The sequence below is a fragment of the Schistocerca piceifrons genome, chromosome 3 (assembly GCF_021461385.2).
Source record: "Schistocerca piceifrons isolate TAMUIC-IGC-003096 chromosome 3, iqSchPice1.1, whole genome shotgun sequence".
NCBI lineage: Eukaryota > Metazoa > Arthropoda > Insecta > Orthoptera > Acrididae > Schistocerca > Schistocerca piceifrons.
Window position 1 is genome coordinate 459,351,517 of NC_060140.1, and position 25,569 is coordinate 459,377,085.

General features: G+C 44.0%; 1 protein-coding gene across 1 annotated transcript in view; it reads right to left on the reverse strand.

The window, feature by feature from the left end:
* LOC124787978 (knirps-related protein-like) overlaps nucleotides 1-25,569 on the reverse strand; it is a 111,003-nt gene that overhangs the window by 3,205 nt on the left and 82,229 nt on the right. The window contains exon 2 of the mRNA XM_047254994.1: nucleotides 16,095-16,172. Coding sequence (XP_047110950.1) covers nucleotides 16,095-16,172 — 78 coding nt within the window. The remainder of the gene's footprint in view (nucleotides 1-16,094; nucleotides 16,173-25,569) is intronic.

Sequence of the window (25,569 nt, forward strand, 5' to 3'; positions counted from 1 at the left end):
ACTAAAGGAATAACTCAAAAGAAACAAATAGTAAATAGTGGTAAACTGAACTTGTTAAAACTGCAAACAGCAATTAACTCATGATTTATTCACAGTACTGGCTTGACTGCGTTAAACTAGCGTCTTCAGGTGATATACAACATCACATAGGTTAGCACAAGGAGACACCCCCAACATTCGTAACCCCATGAAAAGGGTAAGTAGTCAGCAAATGGCTCTGAGCACTATGGGACTCAACTTCTGAGGTCATCAGTCCCCTAGAACTTAGAACTACTTAAACCTAACTAACCTAAGGACATCACACACATCCATGCCCGAGGGAGGATTCGAACCTGCGACCGTAGCGGTTGCGCCGTTTGAAACTGAAGCACCTAGAACCGCTCGGCCACACCGGCCGGCTTATTCAAGTTCAGTTTAACATAAATGTCATCGTCTGTGGCTGACCATGCTGTAGAACTGTATGTAAAATAGTGAATAACGCATCTTACGAAATATCAATGGCATAAGCAATAATATATTAATAAGTGAAAATTATAATCAAGATTAACAGTAGCTAGTTACATAAAAGCCTGTTACTAAGTCTGTGAAAGATTACAGAATTTCGATAGACATAAAGAGTGCTCTCGAAGATTTAATAACGTTCACCATTGCTAGTGTAGCTGCCCCTAAGAAGCAACAGCAGCCAATACGGCCTTCAGTAAATGTGTCAAGCAGTTAAGAGTTCTGGAATAGGTACGAATTTCGTCGGTTGTGAACGTGTAAGCTTAGTTTCGAGCAGAATTCCAGAAGAAAGCATCTGTTTTCAATAATATAAAATTACATCACGTAGGCTGTTTGCATATAACTACGCGGCTGGGTTACGGTGTACTGTGGTGGCATTCTTTATTAGAATGAGCCTTGGGGGCATTTGGATAACTTCACATGTTTCAAATGCATTGGGAGCATTCCGAACCAAAGGCACTGCTGGCCGAAGGAGAGGGGGCAGTCGATCACGGCCAACACTAGCACATGACCACAGCACTGTGCAGTAGGCAAGAAGGGACCCAGGTCAAACGGCGGTTGCAGTTGCAACTAACTTTAACAGGAGTGCACGGCGCGCAGCCTCACACTTTAAGGTGGCACGGTGACTGCATCGTAGAGGCCTCTTTGTCTGGCGATCAGTACACGGTCTTCCGTTGACACCCGTTCATCGGCGGCACCGATTGCAGCGGTACCAAGAGCATAGGAACCGGACCAACGAGGAGTGAATTTGCGTGCTCTTCTCGGGTGAGAGCAGATTCAGTCTGAGAATTGATTCTGGACGTGCTCTCACAAGACGTGAGGTGTACCCGGGGACGTTGTCCAACTTGATCGTTTTGGTGGTCCAGGTGTTATGGTGTGAGAAGGCATAATCTTACATGGGGGTACTGACCACCAAATCTTTCAACACGACACACACACCAGCCAACGTTGTCAGCCAACGTTGTTGTGACACTGTGCTCCTTCCCCAAATGCGTCTTTTCAGGGTCACATTCGGTCCTTACTTCATTTAAATGGATGAGAATGCCCGACTGCATCAAAAAATGTGGATGGAGGAGCTCTTGGAACGAGACGATATTCGGCGAATGGACTGTCCTCTCCTCTCCCCGACTTAAATCTCATCAAGCACATGAAACATGTATTCGAAAGACGTCTAACCGCACGTTTACATGTTCCAATGACGATCGAGCAGTTGTGAAACATACCTGTGGAGGGGTGGAACACTCTACCTCAATAATAAATACAAGTGTTATTTATGTTCATCTCACTGCATATTTCTTTCAGTTACCTTCTGTACTGTACTGTACTATACTGTAGCAATTCTTTCCATGTATGGTCCAAGTTTCATCGAGCCATGTTCCTTGCGAAAGTTACTTTCGTTCTTAAGTTTAGTAACTAGTCTCAAAAACCACGTGTTCTGGCAAAGTGAATTAATGTAACACAGGCTGATGGAGAACATCTTGAATAGCGAAACACAACGGAACTGAATAGCGCTCAAGCAGCCATTTACGATATAAGTTGGAACTAATTGCAAAGTAACATTTACGTCATCCCGTCTGATCGGTTGCGTGTGAAGCAAACATAAAAAGGTAGAATCTCGCTGTACTTACTAGGTGAATTGTTGAAGATCATGTGTTAGAAAAAAGACGGACCGCGCGACTCCTATGGTCGCAGGTTCGAATCCTGCCTCGGGCATGGATGTGTGTGATGTCCTTAGGATAGTTAGGTTTAAGTAGTTCTAAGTTCTAGGGGACTGATGACCACAGATGTTAAGTCCCATAGTGCTCAGAGCCATTTGAACCATTTGATCGTCTTGAAAGATGCAGTCTCTATCCCCGAATTGCTCTTCAACAGTGGGAAGCAAGAAGGTGCTTGAGACATCAATGTAGGTCTGTACTGTGATAGTGCCACGCAAAACAACAAGGGGTGCATGCCCCCTCCATGAAAATCACGCCTTCTAATTTTACTGTTGGCACTACATACGCTGGCAGATGACGTTACCGGGCATTCGCCATACCCACACCCTGCCATCCGATCGCCACATTGTGTACCGTGATTCGTCATTCCACACAACTTTTTTACACTGTTCAATCGTCCAATGTTTACGCTCCTTACACCAAGCGAGGCGTTGTTTGGCATTTACCGGCGTGATGTGTGGCTTATGAGCAGCCGCTCGACCATGAAATCCAAGTTTTATCACCTCCCGCCTAACTGTCATAGTACTTGCAGTGGATCCTGATGCAGTCTGGGATTCCTGTGCGATGGTCTGGATATACTACACATTACGACCCTCTTCTACTGTCGGCGGTATCTGTCAGTCAACAGACCAGGTCGGCCTGTACGCTTTTGTGCTGTACGTGTCCCTTCACGTTTTCACTTCACTATCACATCGGAAACAGTGGACTTAGGGATGTTTAGGAGTGTAGAAATCTCGCGTACAGACGTATGACACAAGTCACACCAAATCACCTGGCCACGTTAGAAGTCTGTGAGTTCCTCGGAGCGCCCCATTCTGCTCTCTCACGATGTCTAATGACTACTGAGGTCGCTGATATGGACTACGTTGGCGGTAGGTGACTGCACAATGAACCTAATATAAAAAAAAAAACATTTTGTGGTTGTCCGGATACTTTTGATCACATAGTGTATATCTAACTTACCCCAGTAATCCTACTGGGTAAAGTAGACCTACAGCTTAACATGGTATCTGAATCACGTATTGTTCCTGATCTTGGAATTTGTTCACATTATTGAGAGGTGAAGACTAGGGTAAAGTCAAACACATTATCAAGGAGAGTTGTGGCGCGGGTAACTATCTTATTACATCTGATGTCAGGTTACACCTTGAATAAACTCGCATTATTATTTAAGATGTGTGGAGAGTTCCTCTGTGTGACGTTGTTCAATTCCCTTTGGTTTCCTGGGGTCAGGTGAGTGGAGTTTGACCTAGAATAAAAGTCGCCCAAGTTGGTACCCTAGCCCTGGATGTGTAACCTGACGCCTTATGTGATAGGATCTTGATAACATACTAGTGTACTCCGAAGAATTTCGAGCTCTGGCAGATATTCAGCCCATCGAGCTTTCGATGTTCAACATGCGCTCTAGGACTTGTTCACCAAGTCTGACTTTGTGGGGCTAAGATCACGTAACTGAACGAAGCAGTCGAATGGTGATGGGTGCTTGAGTGTCTGTCATACAAGGAAGATAGGGTGTAGCCCACTGTACATCGAAGTTAACATTTCGGAATACGAAAAGTCCACAGCGTAATTATGAATATGTGGAAGGAAGGACACCACTTGGTCATGAAGAATACTGAGATCTATCTTATGATCAAGGAGCTTGAATCAACGAGAGCAACTCATACTACAAAAACGCTCCTAACACCTTACACACTGCGAGGTAAAACCTTCGTACGACCGTCACTGCACTATACGCTTTGCACTGTTTGAAATTGGCCGGTGTTGCTAGAAGTTGGATCACTCTACTCACTTCCAGTCAGCTCCTGTCAGTGTTGTTTACCACACCGAAGAAGTTCAGTTTTGTATGTTAATGTGAACAAAGGCCTTTTGCGATATACCCACAACGGATGTCCATCGAAAGCTGTTCCGTTCACAGAGTTTGCGCGGAAACTGGTTTAGTCTTTGATACCAGTAACGTATAACGAATCAGAAAGCGATAGTCTCTGCTGATTAGAATCTTTACTACAACCAGTATTCGCATTCCATGTTACGTGACTTAAAGTGGTGCAACACTCCTTTTAGACACGCTGGAGAGTCCACTTTCATACACCAACAAAACGGGCAACTATATTCTCTGAGTGGTCATGGTCAGGACCAGACACGATGGCTCCTATCAGCCAGTCTGTCACGTCTCCACGTCGAACAGTCTTATTGCACTGAAAACATACAGGAGCGTGGCACTTACACACCACTTCACAGCCACAATTTAAGTCGACGGTGGTGGGTCACGTGGCTGGATGCTACCACTTATATAGCACCCACAGCGCTTCGAAGCGACCACTGTGCTCTTTTAAAGATGTTACAAATATTACGTCCGGTCAGCTCAGCTTACTAAAGATATTCCCGGAAGCTCCCATTTGAAGCCCTGTGGTAAGAGGAAGACCAGGTTGCGAAGAGACAAGGAGGGGACCCGTGCGTGCCGCTGCAACGGTAGAAAGCTACCGGTGGAGCAAGTAGCGCCTGCTTCGATGGGATGGGATGGGCTGGGCTGGGCTGGGTCTCACAGACCGGCCGCGTCTTTCGCAACGCCCGAGACAATACGGTAAGCCACGCGCCGGAAACGGCGCATCGCCGCTACGGCTTTTGTTCGGCGGCCCTTGCCCACTTTCGCGGGTCTGTAGCGATCTTAGCCCATAGTCGAGTTGTCCTCATTCTCAAAACTCCGCGGTAACTGTGCCCGTAAAGGGTCATCAGATTTCATATCTGCTTTGTGAAGAAAGTCGAAGGACTCTGTATAAAAGTATACTGTTTCATATTCATACACGCTGACCAGTCACCACCTGTCAATAGCCTGAATAACCGGACATTGCTGCAGTGCAGACATCTGCGAGACGCACAGGATGAGAGTCACTGTGGTGCTGGGAGGTACCGACAGGGATGTGGAGCCATGTGGACTCCTGTGCTGTGGCCAGCTGCGCTACGTTTCTCGGTTGAGGATCCATGGCGCGAACAGACCGATCGAGGTGGTCCCACAGACTAAATCTGGGCAGTTTGTTGACCAGGGGACACTGTAAACTCATCCTGTTTTCTTGAACAGAACCAATTGGGACCCCGAGTTAGGCGCCATCATTCGACGGTTGAATCGAATCGTCACTTCGTTATGATTTAACTCCATAATATACCGGGTGATCAAAAAGTCAGTACAAATTAGAAAATTTAATAAACCACGGAATAATGTAGATAGAGAGGTAAAAATTGACATACATGCTTGGAATTGCATGGGGTTTTATTAGAACCACCCCATATTGCTAGAGGCGTGAAAGATCTCTTGCACGCGTCATTTGGTGATGATCGTGTGCTCAGTCGCCACTTTCGTCATGCTTGGCCTCCCAGGTCCCCAGACCTCAGTCCGTGCGATTATTGGCTTTGGGGTTACCTGAAGTCGCAAGTGTATCGTGATCGACCGACATGTCTAGGGATGCTGAAACACAACATCCGACGCCAGTGCCTCACCGTAACTCCGGACATGCTTTACAGTGCTGTTCACAACATTATTCCTCGACTACAGCTATTGTTGAGGAATGATGGTGGACATATTGAGCATTTCCTGTAAAGAACATCATCTTTGCTTTGTCTTACTTTTTTATGCTAATTATTGCTATTCTAATCAGATGAAGCGCCATCTGTCGGACATTTTTTAAACTTTTGTATTTTTTTTGTTCTAATGAAACCCCATGTCATTCCAAGCATATATGTCAATTTGTATCTCTCTATCTACATTATTCCGTGATTTATTCAGTTTTCAAATTTATACTCACTTTTTGATCACCCGGTACTACGGAGACTTCTGAATTTTATCTCAGAACACTGGTGCATGCTCTCGTGGTGGGGAACTGTTTTCTGTTTGCTCTTCTCCTCTTCTCGGATAGATCCTACCTTAGGACTGATGCCACCCTGTTAACATGAATTTAGACACGAAGACGTGTTATTTGGCATAAAACCTGTTGTTTCTTATTACTTCTCAAATTCGTGTTTTCCGCTCTATGTACACTACCACACATCTTCTTAATTTATGAGTGAAATTATTCCTTAGCATCCTGAATTTCAGTATACCAAATTACTTAGATATAAATGTTTAGTTTTTAGTGCATCGGAGATTTTTCAGCAATTTCGTTTCTTAGGCATCGCTTCAACAACTGAGCCATCAGGTAAAATTCCATACTGGCGCACATTTGTTGAAACTTTTAAGGTGAGTAACTGAACTTTACGTCTTATGTTTCGGACGGCCGCTCAGAGACGGTTTCATCCTCATATAGCATGTATAATCGTGTGATACTACTGGAACTCGAACCACACAGCCACTCTCACTTGATGCCGTGAAGCATCGGTTCATTCGTGTTAAGATTCATTGCCGTGACGCATCACAATTGTCCTTAATAGGCCTGCTTTAACCCACTAAGGTAACTGGTTTCGTCAGATATAACTAGCAACTTCGCCACTTTCTGTAGACCGTGGAAAAATTGCTATTACGTAGTAAAGTGTACTTGACACTTGTATTGAATAAGAAATGTCGAGTGACTCCCAGTCTAGAGCAAGTACGAGGACGTGCTGGAAAATAATGCCTCCCATTTTTCTCTGAAAATTCTTAAAGCTTTTTGAAAAAATCAAACGCTATTAACATTCTACATCTTTATTCTTCATCTCTACAAATTTCCAGTCCTCTACCGCTAGAGGGCTCCCAATTCTAGCATGTAGCATGGCAGTGTGTGACGTGACTGTGTCGGTGCGTGAGGAGCAGCAGGCTGTAATCGAGCTTCTAATTCGAAGAGTTCGCCCACACATGGAGAATCCTGTCCTTCAGCACGACTGGAGCCAGACCAAATACGAGCGCTGCGACATCTGCAACCAACCGCCGCCTTGGGTTCCTTGGGTTCTACACCACATATTCCCTACTCGGCCCCATCTGATTTTATCTGTTTTCAAAACTTAAAGCACAGCTTCAAGGACTTCACTTCGATGATTATGAAGCGGTGCAAGCAGAAGTGAGGTTATTTCTCCGTCAAAAATATCAAACATTCTACAGTGACGGTATCAACAAAGCACTCTCTCGTTAGGAGAAATGTGCTCGTTGCCAGGGTGACTAAATATGTAGACATGAAGAATAAAAATGTGGAATGTTAATAAAGTTTGTTTTATTTAAAAAGTTTGAAGAGCTACCCACAAGGAAGTCGGAGGCATTACTTTTCAGCACGCTCTCTAGCTCGATTTGATGCCATTTCGGCAGCTTGTGTGTTAGTGTCGCTTCTTATTTATAAAAAAATCTTACCATTTAACAACATGAAACTGAGTGGGCCATGTTACATGTCTTGCATGACTTAATACGGTCATTGTTGACTGAACCCAGGACTTTAGTGTAAGGAACCTGAAGCTCACGGATCCAAGCCTTGTGATAAACTGGTATTCGAACTTGGCCAAGTTCCACTGAACAGATGTATTTTCTAGAAGTTCTGAACCGCGAAACTTTTTTCACCCAGAAGCTTTCCTTTTGAGACGATTTACAATTTGTGTTTATTGTGTATACTAAGAACGCGGTACTCGAAACAGAGATGGTGACATCGCAGCGGGATTCGAGTTATGGACAGGGTATCATGAAACAGACGCCGTGTACGACTTGCGTATAACGTTCGTGTGTTGACTAGCAGGCATATTTGATAGCCGTTCGTTAGCGGCTTTCACGCGATCTGATCGAACGACAGGCTATTCTGCTGTACTGACGGGCAGTCGCATTGCTTTCCGTTTTTATACGAGAATATTTGCAAGAAAATGTACCTCCTCTTTTGGTTTTATAGCGTAATTCGATAGTGGTTAACAGCCTTGATGGTGTATATTTCCATGTTCTGTTTACCCGTGTGGAAGGACACGTATGCTATGGCCAGCTGTAGGAATTAGAAGTACTACCACTACGCACAGGGAGCTCATAGGAGAACGAGAAGAAGAATACAAGAATAATAACTGACAGCCCTAATCTGATTGGGCTAAATAAGCAGTAAATAAATAAATAAAACATAATGTAGTTATATTAAGGACACAACTGGCACCAAAGAGGTGAATCGTACTGAAAAGTGTACTATACTATAACATTTATCAAAATCAATATCAGTAATCTGACATCCACAGCTGGGCAAAATCCCCCTACAGACTTCAGTTAGGGGTTTCCATGGTATCTCCATGTTTCCTTCCGCTATACACCAATATTATCGTCTAATAACATCAAATTAGACGCACTGTCCTATAGTTTTCGTATTATTTTCAAATTAGCGATGTGCTGTGGGGAACATTAGAGAAGAACAGGGTACAAATTTCCGTTCGCTATTCAGCTTTAAGTTTACTATCATTGCAGGCAGAGCTCACGATGATTCTTTCAACGAGGCGACAGCCGATTCTTCTTCCAGTCTTCTCTCATCTGAGACCATAGTATTCCAACATAATATACCTGTCACATGGCGTAGCCTACATCCGGGGCCCAGGAAACCGTTTCTTGCGCCTGACGTGCAGGCTGCCCTGGCAAGCAGGTTGATTTGGTACGCCGATAGTTTCCACACGATATGACTGATCGTTTCTTGCGCCTGACCTGTAGGCTGCCCTGCAAAGCAGGTTGATTTGGTAGGCCGATGCAGTTACCACACAATATGACTGACGTGCGAGGGAACCTATACGCAAGGGACTGGAAAACACATTTTTTTCACATCTCGGCTCTGTTGAAACTAGAAGATTATAGACCCCACATTGCTGATACTCTTGAGCCTTTTGTTTCTATGAAAAATTTAGCTGAAATCGATAGAGAGGTGGCATTATATGAGGAAGGGCAGCGACATGAAGAAAATTACAATTGAAAATTGGCTCACTAATACTGAAAGCTTGGAAAATGCCACACTATTGGAAAAGCAATGGAGGAAGTGACTGTAGCAAAATGGCTCTGAGCACTATGGGTCTTAACATCTATGGTCATCAGTCCCCTAGAACTTAGAACTACTAACCTAAGGACATCACACAACACCCAGTCATCACGAGGCAGAGAAAATTCCTGACCCCGCCGAGAACCGAACCCGGGAACCCGGGCGCGGGAAGCGAGAACGCTACCGCACGACCACGAGCTGCAGACTGACTGTAGCACCCTCCATCCCATGTCATAAGGTCACCTGCGGAGTGGAAATGTAGATATGGATCTAAATGCCTGCCTGTTGAAGGTGTGCGTCAGAGCCCAGAAGGGCCTCCTTCCACAGTGTGTATGTCTCCCAATGCCTCAGAACACAGGCCCAGCAAGCACTCCGCGCTGTAGCACCGAAACCTCACATCCAGAGTTATCGTTTCAGCTCACACACGATTTTGAAGCATAACAGGGACTCGCAAAGCAGACATGTGCGCCTCCGCGTACGACGTGGGGTGGGACGCAGTGTCGCGCCGGTGGTTGCTGACGCGTGGCGCGGCTCTCTCCGGCTGAATGGCGCGCCGTATTCTCGGGGATTTCTCCGGCCACGGGGTAAGGTCAGCCCCGCCAGAGAAACCAATCTGGCCGCCGAGCCGCGCGCAGCCTGTCGCAACTCGGGCGCTGAGTCACGCTCTTCCTTCCGGGTGCAACAAGGTGCCACCCGCAACTCCGATCCGCTGTGAGCGCCGCACTGCCCTCAGCTCGCGTAAGGCCCTCCCTTTCCGTAACTGAACAAGTTCGCTGAGCGTGTGACGGTCCGATGTATTCCCAGTGTGCGAGGGTAGTCAAAAAGCTAGTCTGGAAACATCCCGTAGGCTGTGGCTAAGCCATGTCACCGCAATATCCTTTCTTCCAGCACTGCTAGCTCTGCAAGGTATGCGGAAGAGCTTCTGTCAAGTTTGGAAGGTAGGAGACGAGGTACTGGCAGAATTGAAGCTGTGAGGACAGGTCGTGAGTCGTGCTTGGGTAGCTCAGATGGTAGAGTACTTGCCAGCAAAAGGCAAAGGTCTCGAGTTCGAGTGTCGGTCCGGCACACAGTTTTAATTTGCCAGGAAGTTTCATATCAGCGCACACTCCTCTGCAGAGTGAAAATCTCATATCTGAATATAGTCGTAAACAGCTTCCGACACTTTCTACTAGATAGTTTGTATACCAGTTCATTGGCAACCGTAACGGTCCTGTCACTTCCTTTGGGTACTCCGTACGTTATATTTACATCCGTCGATTTGTGCAGTTAAGAGGGATGTGTTGAGTGCTATCTGCATGTCTTGAATCCAGCCGCAAATCTGGTTCTATACTCGGTAAGCGCAGTGCGGGTTGGTGTCAAATGCCTTCATGAAGTCAAATATAAGTGCTCTAACTGTAAGGAGAGAGTTTGTTCGACTTGGTGAACTTCTGTATGCTGATGCACTTAGTGACTAGACATGTTTCCTTCCTTTTTTTCATATTACGTGTTCACGGGTATCGAAGTTTTTATTTATGTATACCACAGACATGACTAGCACACGGACAAGGAAGGAAACGCACGTTTTAATAGAGTTAACGTAGGAATTTTACGTGTGTCCATTTTCGAGAACGAACTGTATGGTTTGAGAGCCAAAATAAAGCCAAATGCCGCTGCAGAGCGCTGAGAATCCAAAATCACCTTAACCACCTCGTCCAGTGTGCCGACGGCTTAACCAAAACAAAGAGTCTCATAGGTAAAGTGAAGTATCGCGCAGTAAATGTCTGCTGTATTCGAACGGGAACAATGCTGCAAAATTCCACGTTTTGGTAGCTGTGTGCGGCAATAATGCCCAGTGTTGTCAAACAAACCTGGAAGACAAATAACATAGTGGCAGACCATATCTCTGTGAAGACCCGGGAATCGCAAGGAGAGATCTTGATGCTCGAAGATCGGCGTTTCAGAATGGCGGCTATAACGTAAAAAGTGAAAATCAGTCGCGGATCGGTTTTCAACATCTAACACGACTTTCTTTTAACGTGAAGTAGGTCGACATCAACTGGATTCCACTACTGCTCATCGCCCTCGCTCATCCTGTACGGAATGAACAAGATGGGGCAGTGGTCACGACAGTGGACTCGCATTCGGAAGGTCGACGGTTAAATTCCGCGTTCGGCCATTCAGATTTAGGCTTCCAGTGATTTCCCTAAATCGCTCCACTGCAAGGGCACCCTTGATTTGCTTCCCCATTCTCGAATCATTGCGAGTTTATGCTCCATCTCTGATGACTTCGATATCGGCGGGACATTATCATATTTTGCCTCATCGTTCCGTATTGTCTTGACAGGGCATTCACTGATCTCTTCCTCTTTCCTTGGATGAAGAAACAGTTGCGGGGCAGCCGTTTCCAGAGCAAAGGTGATGTGTTTTTCGAGGTGAAATGTTCCTTGGACAGAAAAAGCTCAGGTGTAGGTAGGCGACAATAAACTGCTTTCGCACTCGGCGGAGAAAGTTGGTGATTGGAATTTCACGAGAAGATGCTGCCGCAACGAAAAATGCCTTTGTTTTATTGATTCGAACCCCAATTCGTGCATCTTATCCGTGGCACTCTCCCCCTTCTTTCGCGATAGTTCAAAACTATCTGCCCTTCTCTGATTTTTTTTCGATCTCTTTCGTCAATCATAATTGATGTGGATACGATACAGTGCAGCAATACTCCAGAAGAGGACTGGCAAGAGTAGTGCAGGCAGTATTTTTAGTAGACATGTTACACTTTCTAAATGTTCTGCCAATAAATGGCAATCTGTGGCTAGCTTTCCCCACAACATAACCTATCTAACTGTTCCAGTTTATTTTATTCGTCATTGTAATCCCTAAGTATTTAGTTGAATTCCTGCTTTTAGATTTGTATGATTTATCGTGTAACCGAAGTTTAGTGGATTGCTTTTAGTATTCATGTAGATGACTTTACACTTTTTATTATTTAGTCAACTGCCAATTTTCGTACCGTATCTTGTCTAAGTCATTTTGCAACTGGTTTTTATCATCTGATGACTTAACAATACGATTAATAACAGTATCATCTACAAATAATCTAAGAGATTGTTTCCAGAAATCTTTTATATTGATCAGGAACAACAGAGGACCTATAACACTTTCTTGGGGAACGTCAGATATCATTTCTGTTTTACTGGATGGCTTCCCGTCAGCTATTATGAACTGCGACCTTTATGACCGGAAATCCAGTCGCACTACCGAGACGATATTCCGTAGCCACATAATTTGATTAGAAGCCGCTTATGAGGAACGGTGTCGAAAGCTTTCTGGAAATCTAAAACTTTGAAATCAGATTGACATTCCCGGCCGGTAACACTCATTACTTCGTGAGAACAAATGCTATTTGTGTTCCACAAGAACGATATTTTCTGAATCCGTGTTGACTACTCGGCAAAAGATGGTTTTCTTTTTTTTTGAGGTAGTACATAGTGTATATATAACATAGCACATGTTCAAGAATCCTTTCATGGGTATTGGTGTGACTTGATCTTTAGGTACTGATCTTCAAACCAGTGAGCGGTTGTATGTGATGATAATTCTTGTATGAGATAGCGAAGGAGATGGGTACTGGGAAGGCCAACATTCGGTGCGTAGCATGGATTACAGGTCACAGAACGTAAAACAGCACAAAAAAAGAAAGATCAGTCTTCTAACGATATACACAGGTAGCCACTCATTTTCGGTCACATGATTGAGAAATTATCGCAGACGTGCTATTATCCAATGCATACAGAATCCAGAGAGCTCTTATTGTAATTTTTTGGTTAGGTTTGAAAGAAAATGGCAACGAGAATGTGATCAGAGACTAGCTTAGTAGGTGAACGGGCTGAAATCGTGGCATCATTCAAAATGCAATCGCCTGAACTGGTTTAATAACTCTCGAATCCTTATGGTACCAATTTCGTTTTCCGCGTATGAAATCCTCGCAGTATATGAGAGCTGTATTTGTGTTAATCACTCGGATATTTTATAGAACGTTTCTTGTTTTCCTACCTTAAAAAATGCATCTTCTGTCAAATTAATCCAGAAAGTAGTAGCTTTGATTATAACGTTCTCACCAAAAATCAATAAAATCAAATAAAATTTTATGTCCAGAGAGTAATATGAAACAGATTCCTAACATTAACGATTCCATTGTCTCATGTACTATGTTAGTGCAGAACGCTGTTACGAGACAGTTTAAACGTTCCTTTCAAATGAAATATGTGTTTACGACTTTCAGACAGTACTATTTTTGTCAAATCGGGCGCTAGGGTAGGACTCAGCGGCTAATCTAATATTTCATGGTCTTCGGAACAATGGAACCTTATACGAAGCGACATAAATCACTAGAGAAATAGGGAAAACAAGAAATAAAGTAATATTTCTTCATACTGCCAAGACATCAATAATTATGCAGTCCTCTTCTAGCGTATGTGTCAATCTAGGGATAAGTGTCATTTTAACTATATATGATTTTTGAAACGACACCGATGGTGACCCACGAGCTGGACTATAATGTTATTTTTAATTAATTTATTTATTTAACCTGATTAGGGCCATCAGGTCCTCTCTTACATTGGACCAGTGTTTCACACATACAGCGTATTTCCAATCATACTTACCTAATAAATAACAATTTTAATATGACAAACAGTGATGTGAGTGTCTATAGTGATAATGTGAGTAAATAGCACTGACTATGAACTAATAAAGTTAATACTGGCAGTACTTGTAATACTGCAACGATTGTTACTAATGGTAATTACAGTAATAATTAAAATTGGTAATAATAATGGCAGTAATAACAGTAACGATGGTATCACATATAAAAAGAATTTATAGGTAGATTTTTTCTGAAGCAGTGAGTTCTGGGGAACAGAAACTTAAGGAGACTGCACCAGCTATGAAGGCTGGTAAATGAGAAAGATCTGGTGGAAAGAATGTTGTACAGAGGTAATGTGTGCGTAAAGGGACAATAGTAATCATTATTGCAGCTTTAGTAGTTGTGCCATTAACTGCCTTCTGAAGTTGGAAATATTATTCATTTCCCTAATTTAATGCGGGAGGTTATTCCAGAGTCGGGTTCCTGCTACTTCAAAAAAGTGGCTGAACGATGGAGTGAGACACAAAGGATTTTGCTCTGATGGAAACGGATGTTTCTGCCATGTTGTTGAGACAAGAGCGTTAAGGTCTAGAAGAGATGTCAGGAACAATGTATGTTGATAGACAATACAGAAGACAAAGGGTATGGAAATCTCTGCTCTTGTATGCACGCATTTAAGATAACCGTGCATATGAACGTGAAATATGGTCAAAGAGTCGAACATCACAGATATAACGAACACTGGCATTCATAACTAGTTCCAGGTGCGGTGAGCTTTGCTGAGAAAGACTTTACAGGATAACATTGCTGTAATCAGTAATTGGAAGTATAAGTTTTAGTACAAGTTGCTTTCTCAGGTCAAGAGGGAAGAGCTGTTTATGATTTTCTGGGTCATGGAGAGATGCTGATGCCCTCTTGCTTAGTCCGATTTACAATGGGTGGGAGACAGGAAAAACGCTCGTTATTTAGTGACTCAGAACGGAGACATCCGGGTGTCCTGATTTACTATCGAGAACAGGGCAGCTAATTCAGTCCAGAAAGAACCAAAGAATAAAGATATTGTTTAAAATCAGTACAGCTATTTACTTAGTACTAAAGAGTGCATTTTCCCCCTAGAGTCTTGCGTTTGCCGAGCTATTGACAGATCTGACAATACATAAGCTGATTACACTATCCAGAAATGAACACGCTGCAGAAACTTCTTTCTCATTTTTTCCTATCCCGAAGAAGTGTCCATAGTAAGAATTGAGAACTGCCAACAGCTGCGCTCATCTTTACCGTGAGATACCTACCACGATTATAGCGCGGAGGTAACATACAATAACCCCATTGTATTCTACAGAATGAGAACAAAAGATACAGAGGGTCGTAATGTTTGACCTTCAGTCACAAAATTACTAATGGGCGTCTTATCGTCGAAAGCATCTTCTCAACTTTACCGATGCAAACTGCTTATATATAAAGTGGCCAGGTGTTAGTAGCAACAGTGCACTTACGATTCCGCGCAAACTTAATTCCGTATATAGACAGTTCATGCATCCCGGGAATCGAGATCTCGACGATTTTTGCCTGTTATTGCACCCCCAAGGGGCTGAAGACCTTCATATGTGACAAATTTCAACTTGATGCATCTACCTATCCCCGAGAAAGAAGAGTCTTAACAGACAGAGGACAAATAGTCTACTAAAAAATGACATGAAAGTTTGATAACAAATGACAATTTTTTTCATGTGATATGATTACAAATTAACAATTTCCGCACATTTCTTTCGTTTGTGTTGCGAAACAGTGCTTCTCGCCAAACTTCATGATTCTAGGTTAACGCGAATTACCCTATAGGTTTTGATGAGTGAGTTAGCGAATATCAAAATATGTGACATAAATGGCCGTATCTTTCGATTGGACTGACTTAGCAGCTTACACTTATTGCGCAGTCAAAGATTCATAAACCTTCGTATGTGCCATAAATTTTAGCTTGACATGTCGATCCTTTCCTTAGAAAAAAGGGGCTTAACAGACGAACAACACAGTATCTTCAACGGGTTCTGTTCTTATTGAGGTACGTCACCCTAAAAAGGCATGAGCGAACGGACAAAGCATAAGGCTTAATGCCGAATTAGTTAATGGTAACTATAAAAATAAAATTAAATTATCTGAAATATGTGGAGAAGTAGAGATCAGATTTCAAATGTTGTGGTTACCCACAATTTATTTCAGCTGTAGTATTACAGGTAGAGTAAACGGCGGGACGCACAAGTTTTACTTTCTTCTTCTCCGTAATTATTTTTAATTTATGCGTGGCAGTATTGACGTGAAACTCACCTTGCAGCCCTCGCAGGTGAAGGCGCCGAAGTGGAAACCAGCCGCAGGCTCGCCGCACACCTTGCACTGCTGGTTCATCTGCAACAACACAGATGGCTCTGCGTTACACTCCGCGCAACAGCTGCCCTCTGCAGGCGGTCGGTGCTTGTAGGCACCAATCAAATGTCGGAAACACACACCTGCCCTCGTAGTTTTCGTTCCTTTTGCAAACGGCGCGTCTTTTATTTCGCACTTGCTGATGACTACAGAAAGCACCATTTCGAGGAAGCATGTCGCTAGAGTTACAACTCAAGACGCTGCAGATTGCGAGGCATCCTCAACTCTTCCTCGTAATTCGAGTTTTCCGTGACTGTAGTACAAACATATAGGACATGGGTTCACCTTGAATATAAAGCTCTTTTTTATTCCTGTCTGTCACCGATGTTTTTCCGCAATGACCTACGGCCCGTATCTTCTGCAAGCGTAAACATGTCAGTCTCGAGCAGAATATACGCTTCCAACGCAATGAGAAACAATACGGACTTGGCTGACAGAGGTGACAAGCACGAATGCGTAGCTCTAGAAAAAAAGCATAGTACTGGAAGTGGCTAACATTCTGAATAATAGCTGAATTCTTTTCCGTCGAAACAGTACATCAAGTTTTTCTCGTTTACGAATAGTACATTAATTGTACTTCCTACAATTCCGTTTCGCGCGTTTAAAGCAAAACTACATATTTTCTGTGAAAGACTTGGAAAGAAGAAAAAAAAAATTAACTTCCCGCTGACTGCGACGTCAGCAGAGACGCAGCACAAGCTCTGATTGGGAAACGAAAGTAAATCGACCGTGTTCTCTCTGAAGGAACCATCCTGGCACTTGTGTTGCGCGGTTTTAGGGGAGCTATGACTATCGGCATGGCTGGACGGGGATATGAACCTCTGTCCTCCCAAATGCGAATCCAGTGTCTTCATCACTGCGCCGTCCGACTCGATCATTTGACGATGGAGCAATATGATCGATGTGATGGGTGATTGTCTAATAATCTTATTTGTGCAATCACGAGAGATACATTAGAAGCAGATGTTCGTAAATAGAGAAGAGCATTCTAGATACCAGCGTTCGGATGAAACGTACAGGAATTTGGAAACAAACTTCTTATTTATCAAAGAACTCTAGCAACGACTGACTGGGATTCTATTAAAGCTTAGAGTGCCGAGCGCGACTGGAAATACTGCTTCTTCAGCAATCTGTATACTATACTACTTGGGTTTCGTTGTCAGGCTGCTCATGGGATATTATGCCTCTTCTTTGGCGGCATGGCAGTTTCGTTGCCATACTGTAGCCAAGGCGGTTGAGAAGACTGACAGAGCATTCGTAAAATCTATTTAGTGTCCCTTCTTCGTGCAGCTTTCAAACTTACTTATGTTGATTTCAAAAAGGTTTTTCTCAGTCGTTCTCATTTTCTGTGTGATATTTTTAAGATTCAGTGTCTAGTAAAATTATTAATACAGGAACTATACAATTTTCCTGACTACTTCATGTACTCCAGACTTACCGAATGAGGTTTATCTTAAATGGCAATTTTAGAATCGCCGCTCTCAGATTAAGTTCTGTAGATCCCCATGGTATGGTTAGTGATGCCGTAGGAGGAACGTTGGTGGAAGTTCAGTATAACGAGACAGACGAAAACGGATTTTCTATTGCTCTCACTTTAGACCACATCAGTATGAGCTTTCATGTTACTGAGTGAATTTTTACTTGCTTTTAGGGTGCCTAGAGAGCGTCGTGTAGATGGTTATTATAAGGTGCGATAAAACGTTTCCGTTTGAGGGCGCTGCTGCAGCATACAGAGGGGTTCAAAAATGGTTCAAATGGCTCTGAGCGCTATGGGACTTAACTTCTGAGGTCATCAGTCCTCTAGAACTTAGAACTACTTAAACCTAACTAACCTAAGGACATCACATACATCCATGTTCGAGGTAGGATTCGAACCTGCGACCGTAGCGGTCGCGCGGTTCCCGACTGTAGCGCCTAGAACCGCTCGGCCACAACGGCCGGCTACAGAGGGGTCCAAAAAAACGTATCTACTGTTTAAAAATCCATAACTGGCCAACTAATTGTCGGAGTTGTCTCATCTTTGGTAGTGTAATAGTTTGTACTTCCGGCAATCGCCACACAAGCGTTTTGTTTTTTCAGATGACAGTCGCCAGATAGTCAGTGTTTTGTTGTTAGTTGCACCTAGTTATTCGAGTAAACATGGCTGACGCAAGGCTTACATTCGATGAAAGGAAGTCAGTTTTGAGGTGGTATTTTAAGTACTAAAACATTAATGATGTTCAATGGCAATGGCGAAACGAGTATCAAACAGAGCCACCGACGCGTTTAACGATTCGTCGCATTCGAGACAAATTTGAAGCCGAAGGCTGTGTTAAGGATGTACACAAACAACGACCTGGACGACCTGTAACAGTAACAAGTCCAGCTAACTCCCGTCGTGTGTTACAACAATTCACTCGCTCACCACAGAAGTCTGCGAGACAGTGTGTCCGTGAAACTGGAGTGAGTCGCTCAAGTTTTTGGCGAATTTTGAAGACAACAAAGTGGAAGTGCTACATCCCACGATTGCTACACGCAATAAACGAGGACGGCACAGATCTTAGAATGGAGTACTGCGCGAATGGTTTACTAACATGGTGTGCAACGATGAAGAGTTTGCAGAGATGATTGTGTGGTCTGATGAGGCACAGTTCAAACTCAATGGTACAGTAAATCGCCACAAATGCATCTGCTGGGCTTCAGACATCCATTTTACCTGCCATCCGAGACTTGTATGGAGACGGAAGAGTTTACTTTCAACAAGATGGTGCCCCACCCCACTACCAAAATCGTGTTAGGACGTATCTCGACGAAAATCTACCAGGAAGATGGATAGGCCGTAGAGGTGCTATGGAGAATCCACCACGTTCCCTAGACCTAACTCCTCTGAAATTTTACATGTGGGGAACACTAAAGGAGTCGTTTATCGACAAAAGCCACGCACATTGGATGAACTTCGAGAATACATCGAACATTCATGTGCAAATATCCAACTGAACACGTTGCAGTCACTAGTTCGTGCTGCAGTTCGGCGGCATCGTTTGTGTGTGGTTGTTAACGATGACTATTTCTAACACCTACAGTGATATGCTTAAGTTGGACTTTAAGCTATACTTTCACCGAAAATGAGACAATTCCGTCAATTAGTTTGCAAGTTATGGATTTTTAAACAGTGGGTACATTTTTTGGACCTCCCTGTATATGCAACGTAACGCGACTCCGTTGGGTGTATACAAGCACCGACATGTAGGCAGAAGATTCGTGTGGGATTCGTGCCCTTCCAGTGTGCGTGCAGTAAATGCGGAAACGTGGACTATGACAACGTTATTACCAAATGCTTCCAAACACAGCCAACGTGCTGTTATTCTTTCGTGGCTGCCGAAGGACAAACGCCAGTAGAAATCCGTTTCAGAATAAAGAATGTGTATGTGGCAGTATGTCTGTCTAAAAACACTATTGTGGAATGGGTGCTGCTGCTTCGTGATAACGCGCGTCCCCATATCGCAAATGTCGTAATGCAGAAGTTACGCCGATTCAAGTGGGAGGCACTCGAGCACCCGTCCTATAACCTCGATCTCTCTCCGTGCGATTTTATCACGCTTTAAGTCTCTTAAAGAACGCCTTGAACGGTCGACGATTCCTGTCGGATGAGGATGTGCAGCAGGCAGGTGCGGACTTCTTCACACAGCAGGACACGGTGGTTTACCATGAGGGTATCTTCAGCCGGGTGCATCGGTTGGATGATTGTCTGTGTGTTCACGGCGATTTCGCCTGATTGGCATACCGATTCTAGACCGCATTGCCTACAAACGGGAACTTTTTGATCGCTCCTATATGAAGTCATGAATAAATACATATTCTGGCCAGCCGGTGTGGCCGAGCGGTTCTAGGCGCTTCAGTCTGGAACCACGCGACCGCTACGGTTGCAGGTTCGAATCCTGCCTCGGGCATGGATGTGTGTGATGTCCTTAGGTTAGTTACGTTTAAGTAGTTCTAACTTCTAGGGGACTGATGACCTCAGATGTTGAGTTCCATAGTGCTCAGAGCCATTTGAATCATTTTTTTGAAATACGCATTTTGATGTGTAGTGCGATACAGACACGAGTGGCTGCTTACACAACTACATAGGCTTGAAGATGATTCGGGGATATCTAAATCAGTCACACTGTAAAAATGTACAACTGTGATTTGAAAACGAACGGTGTACAAGAATTTTATAAACATAAAAACAATTTATGTTCTGTGACAAGATATACACAGAGCTTGTAGTATTCACGTAGCAAATTACATTCATTGCGTCTTTTATTTCAGTGGTGGTCCACACCTTGTTCCACTATTTCGACTGTGCTCAGCTTTGCGGGTTGTCACCTCATTAGGTGATTGGTTGCAAAAGTAAAAATTGTTAGGTCAAGTAATATGATATGGAACGAAAACGTGATGACAGATGCCAGGAAGCTGAATGGAATGCTAGGTTTGTTAGGTGGGCACTGGGATAGTGCAGTGCATATGTTAAGGAGAACACATTCGAGGCCCAACTAACACTAATTCAGTATGTAGGGTACATACCAAGCAAACTTGACAATAGTCAAAGAAGTTGTTCTAGGATGCATTACTACGATGGATATTCCTCATACAGGTGTAAAAGATGTACTCGGAGAAATAAAATAGTAATCGCTGGAAAATGAACAGATGTTGTTAGCAGGAAGCCTTGTTGGGTAAATGTTGAAATGTGTGTGAATTCCTAAGGGACCAAACTGCTGAGGTCATCGGTCCCTAGACTTACACACTACTTAAACGAACAACACACTTAAACTAACAACACACTAACAACACACTTAAACTAACAACACACACACACACACACACCCATGCCCGAGGGAGGATACGAACCTCCGCCGAGAGCAGCCGCGCAGTCCGTGACAGGGCGCCACCCGCGCGGCTTGTTGGGTAAATTTAGAGGACTGGTATTCGAAGTAGACAGTGCAACAATTCCACTGCCTCTGTCGTATCGGAAGCACTAGGACGTGGAAAGAGAGACTCGCGCGCATACCGAGACATTGTTCCTTGTGACCTTGTGAGCGAATGAAATAGAACCGCAAATGACTCGTACTGGTGGACAGTACCCCTGCCGCCTCCGCAGCCTTGTGGTTAGCGTTTCTCACTCGTATCCTAGCTGTCTCCATTCAATTTCCCTGTGATTCTCTCAGAGTTTTCTCTGCGAATGGCAGGGGACAAGGCGAGCAGTTGTTGTCTCCGGTCACGTTACTCTATTACTCGTATTTGCAACCGTGGAGCCGGTGAAATGAATAACTTGTGACATCAAGATTCTTATTGCCAAAGAAGCGTCCGGTAGAAATCACGCACTGCGGTGTTACTCGAAGAAGATAATTCCCATGCTGTATTTCTCTCTGAACTTGGAGGTTCAGTTTTCCATGTGATTCGATGATAACCCTGTGTCCGTGGGTGTTGCGTTCACCTCGGTCGTCACGTGAGTGCGTTCCTCTGTTCACGCAACGCACGAGACCAAAGAGAAAGTTTCTCAGCCTAACAGTGAAAGAAAGTATTTGTTGTTGTTAAAAAGATACTTAATTCTCAACGTATTAACTTTTCATGTGTATGAATACAGTCCGGTGTTTCTTCAGTGAGCAATTTCCATCAATGATGAGTGATTTTATCATGTACAGAAAATGGGTGTCTAAGGACCCCCTAACTTATTCACAGGACAAAGCAAATTCCTGCCAAAAGTTTCCTTAGTCGTGCGAATAACTGAAAGCGTGGGAGCGTCATATTTGCTGTACAGGAAGGAAATTTGAACAGTTAAAAAATTTTGTCGTAGTTCATTATCCGGGGAAATGTACAAGTATATTAATCTTTGTTCCCATGGCTATTTGGAGATATGGCTGAAGGTTCTACGTCAGAAGCCACACGTATTGTGTCTGTTGGCCAGTTTGAGAACGACATCTTAAATGGTTTTTAGCAACCTTGTTCTGGATGCCGTCACTGTTCCGCACAGTGGGCCAACGCGCTTCAAAACCTGGACAAAATAGAATTGGAAAAAGATTGGCGTTTCGACTTCAGTCGAGCGAAATCTTATGTAGATAGCACTAGTCCACAGTTGTCCAATGCTGAGGTGGCATTTCAGCAACAAGGGGAAATGATACGTGCCGTGACAGCTGCGGGTAAACAGTAGAGCGGACAGCGACACATTTTTTTAGATACTTTTCGTGTGGCCTGTTTAATATATGACAATTGTCCGTCCCAGGTGTCAAGATAAATATAAATTGTCCGAACTCCTGAAGGCATGTTTACGAAATTTTTAACAGGTGTAATCACGTGTTACTACTTAACACTACTACCAATATTATCCGAAATCTTTGGCTACAAAATTTCCTCTGCGTGGCTCCATTGTTATGTGTCTCTTCTGCTACCTTAGTAGTATAACCAACGAGTACAAATGCATCATCTGTGAGTGAATGTTTGCACGTTTATAGTGGACTGTCAATTTATTCCGTGCGGCAGTGCTACACAGTAAAAATGGGTCCCACATATTACAGTTATCTCATAAATCATTATTTGTACAAAAAAAATCATTAGGGTTTTCTGGAGAACTCTTGTGGAGCTATTCAGAACAGGCCCCCCATTTTTTTTAGGGCATTGAAATTTTCCCGAGTACTATACAGCAAATGTGTCAAGAACCCTGAAAAAATGTATGTTTCTAGAAAGTCGGGTGTCTTCGTGACCGAGTTCACAATAATCTGAAGTATCCCCAATACCGACATCAGCCCCCATAGTTTTGGTGCACGGAACTGTTGTAATCGAAGCTGCAGCGTTGCCGATTGGTCGGTCATCTGAAGATGTGTAAGAAGCTCGGGATGAGGAGATCTGGCGCCTCCCAGATTTTAAGCGCAAATATTCCCGTGAGGAAACGATGCATGACCCATCTTTGGATTCAACCCATCTTTGGATTCACTTATCTCGAGATCCCACAAAATGAGAATTAAAGATACGTATATAGACGCCACCTAAGGTAAAAGATCTGCTTTTCGAACCATATCCCAGTGGACAAACCGACAGTGACCCTTCCGATAGAGATGATGACGCAAGCGACGAATGTATGTACTGTTTCGATTGAAAAATGTGATATGTCGAATAAAACGTTTCAGTGTGGCAATTTCGACTTTTAACTCGTCATGAGCGACCCCGCAATACTTTATACCCGACATTTTAAGGCGTGTACGCAGTAGGCCAACGAGAGCGAGCTGGATTCAGACGAACGTTGGTCGCCAATGTATTGGCGTTAGGCTCCTCATCCACACGAAACGACGGGTTGGGTCCAAGGCATTGGGGCTTGTGAAATCACGCTGGCACTGATAACTTGCCGACGCTGCCTCCTTTTGTTATTGTCATAAAGTAGCATTTTAATTAGAATTTCACCGGCCGATATTATGAGGGAAGAAGAGGATTTAGCAGTTGTCACATGTGCAGCGTTTATTTTACTGCTTGCAGACCTGATCGTCAAAGAAGTGAGATGAAGAAACGACGGCCTCTCTTTTAGAAAGTTTGGACCAGTGTGGTGGGACAAAATTAATATCTATATTGAAGCTGAACTGGAATATGGGCTGTTTCATAACTTTTTTCCTAATGAATTTAGAATTGTTACTCAATTGTGGAGGCCCTAAAACTTCCTCTTTTCGGAGAACTGGAACAGCAGCAGAAAGTTAATAATCATTCCCAATTTTGTTTGCTTTTCTTTGTGGTTCAAGGCGAAAAGACGTCAGTAAAGACACCATTTCCTTTGTCGTATCGTGGATATCACTTTCTAGTAGCTACATTATTTCCCGCCAAGCGTCTGGTCTTTTCAATTTGTTTTTATAACCACAGTACCTAGGGGCCCATAGATATTCCCCTTCACGATAAAACTCTTTCTGCTTTAATGCTGTCCCCATATTCCACTCTATACCCCAGTGTAGCGACAGGAGGCATGGCCTGCAGAAGAAACAACGACTGCTGACATTAAGTTTATCAGGACCGCCACAGTCGGTATGTTTTGCTGACTGGTTTTGCTCTTTGATTTAAAAGGGAAATACTGTACTTTAAACTGTAAATTCCAGAGTTTCTGATTATGCTCTTGTTAAATTAAAGAGCGAAAGCGGTCAAGCAAACGTAATAAGTGCGACTTGTGCCTGTCCTGGAAGACTTAAATGCAGACCCATGCTACACACAACAAATCGCTACTGAACCAACGAACATTCGAGCTGACGTCCAACGCTTTGATGTTACCGCCAACAGGCCGGACCGCAACGAAGGTGAACTCCTTCGTTGGCTCCGATTTGCCGCCTGTACGCATCTTCACACACAAAGCAAATGTCGGCGATCGAAGTGGTTGGTTGAGGTTCGTTGGCCTATAGCGAACGCGCCTTTACTCGAATACGGTAAACTTAAACTATTTGATCCGCCATGTTCGATCCGCCATTTTGAATTTTATAATTCTGCCACTGGATTCGTAATCAGCGACCTCAATAATCTTAATAGTACACAGTTTTATAAATCTTCATGTTGATTTTTCTGTTATGTCCAGGTTTTGGCTCGTTGTTCGAAGGTGTGAAGAATGTTCACATGCTCTCGAGCACACACACAATAAGCAGAGAAACGTCGGTAGCCGCGTAGCCTGCTGACTGTGCCGGGTCACTATTAGAACCACCGCCGCCTCCACGCACGCTGTCGCGTGCCGCTCATCCGTAACTAGACCAGGGGTGTCCAACTCGTGGCAAGTGCTCTATCAACTGAGCTACCCAAGCACAACTCACGCCCCGTCCTCACAGCCTTACTTCTGCCAGTATCTCGTCTCCTACCTTCCAAACTTTACAGAAGTTCTCCTGCGAACCATGCAGAACTAGCACTCCTGAAAGAAAGAATATTGCGGAGACATGGCTTAGCCACAGCCTGGAGGATGTTTCCAGAATGAGATTTCCACTCTTCAGCGGAGTGTGCGCTGATATGAAACTTCCTGGCAGATTAAAACTGTGTGCCGGACCGAGACTCGAACTCGGGACCTTCACCTTTCGCGGGGATGTGCAATGCCAACTGAGTTCTGCAAGGTTCGCAGGAAAGCGTCTGTTAAGTTTGGAAGGTAGGAGACGAGATACTGGCAAACGTAAGGCTGTGAGGACGAGGCGTGAGTCGTGGTTCAAATGGTTCAGATGGCTCTGAGCACTATGGGACTCAATTGCTGTGCTCATCAGTCCCCTAGAACTTAGAACTACTTAAACCTAACTAACCTAAGGACATCACACACACCCATGCCCGAGGCAGGATTCAAACCTGCGACCGTAGCAGCAGCGCGGCTCCGGGCTGGAGCGCCTAGAACCGCACGGCCACCGCGGTCGGCGTGAGTCGTGCT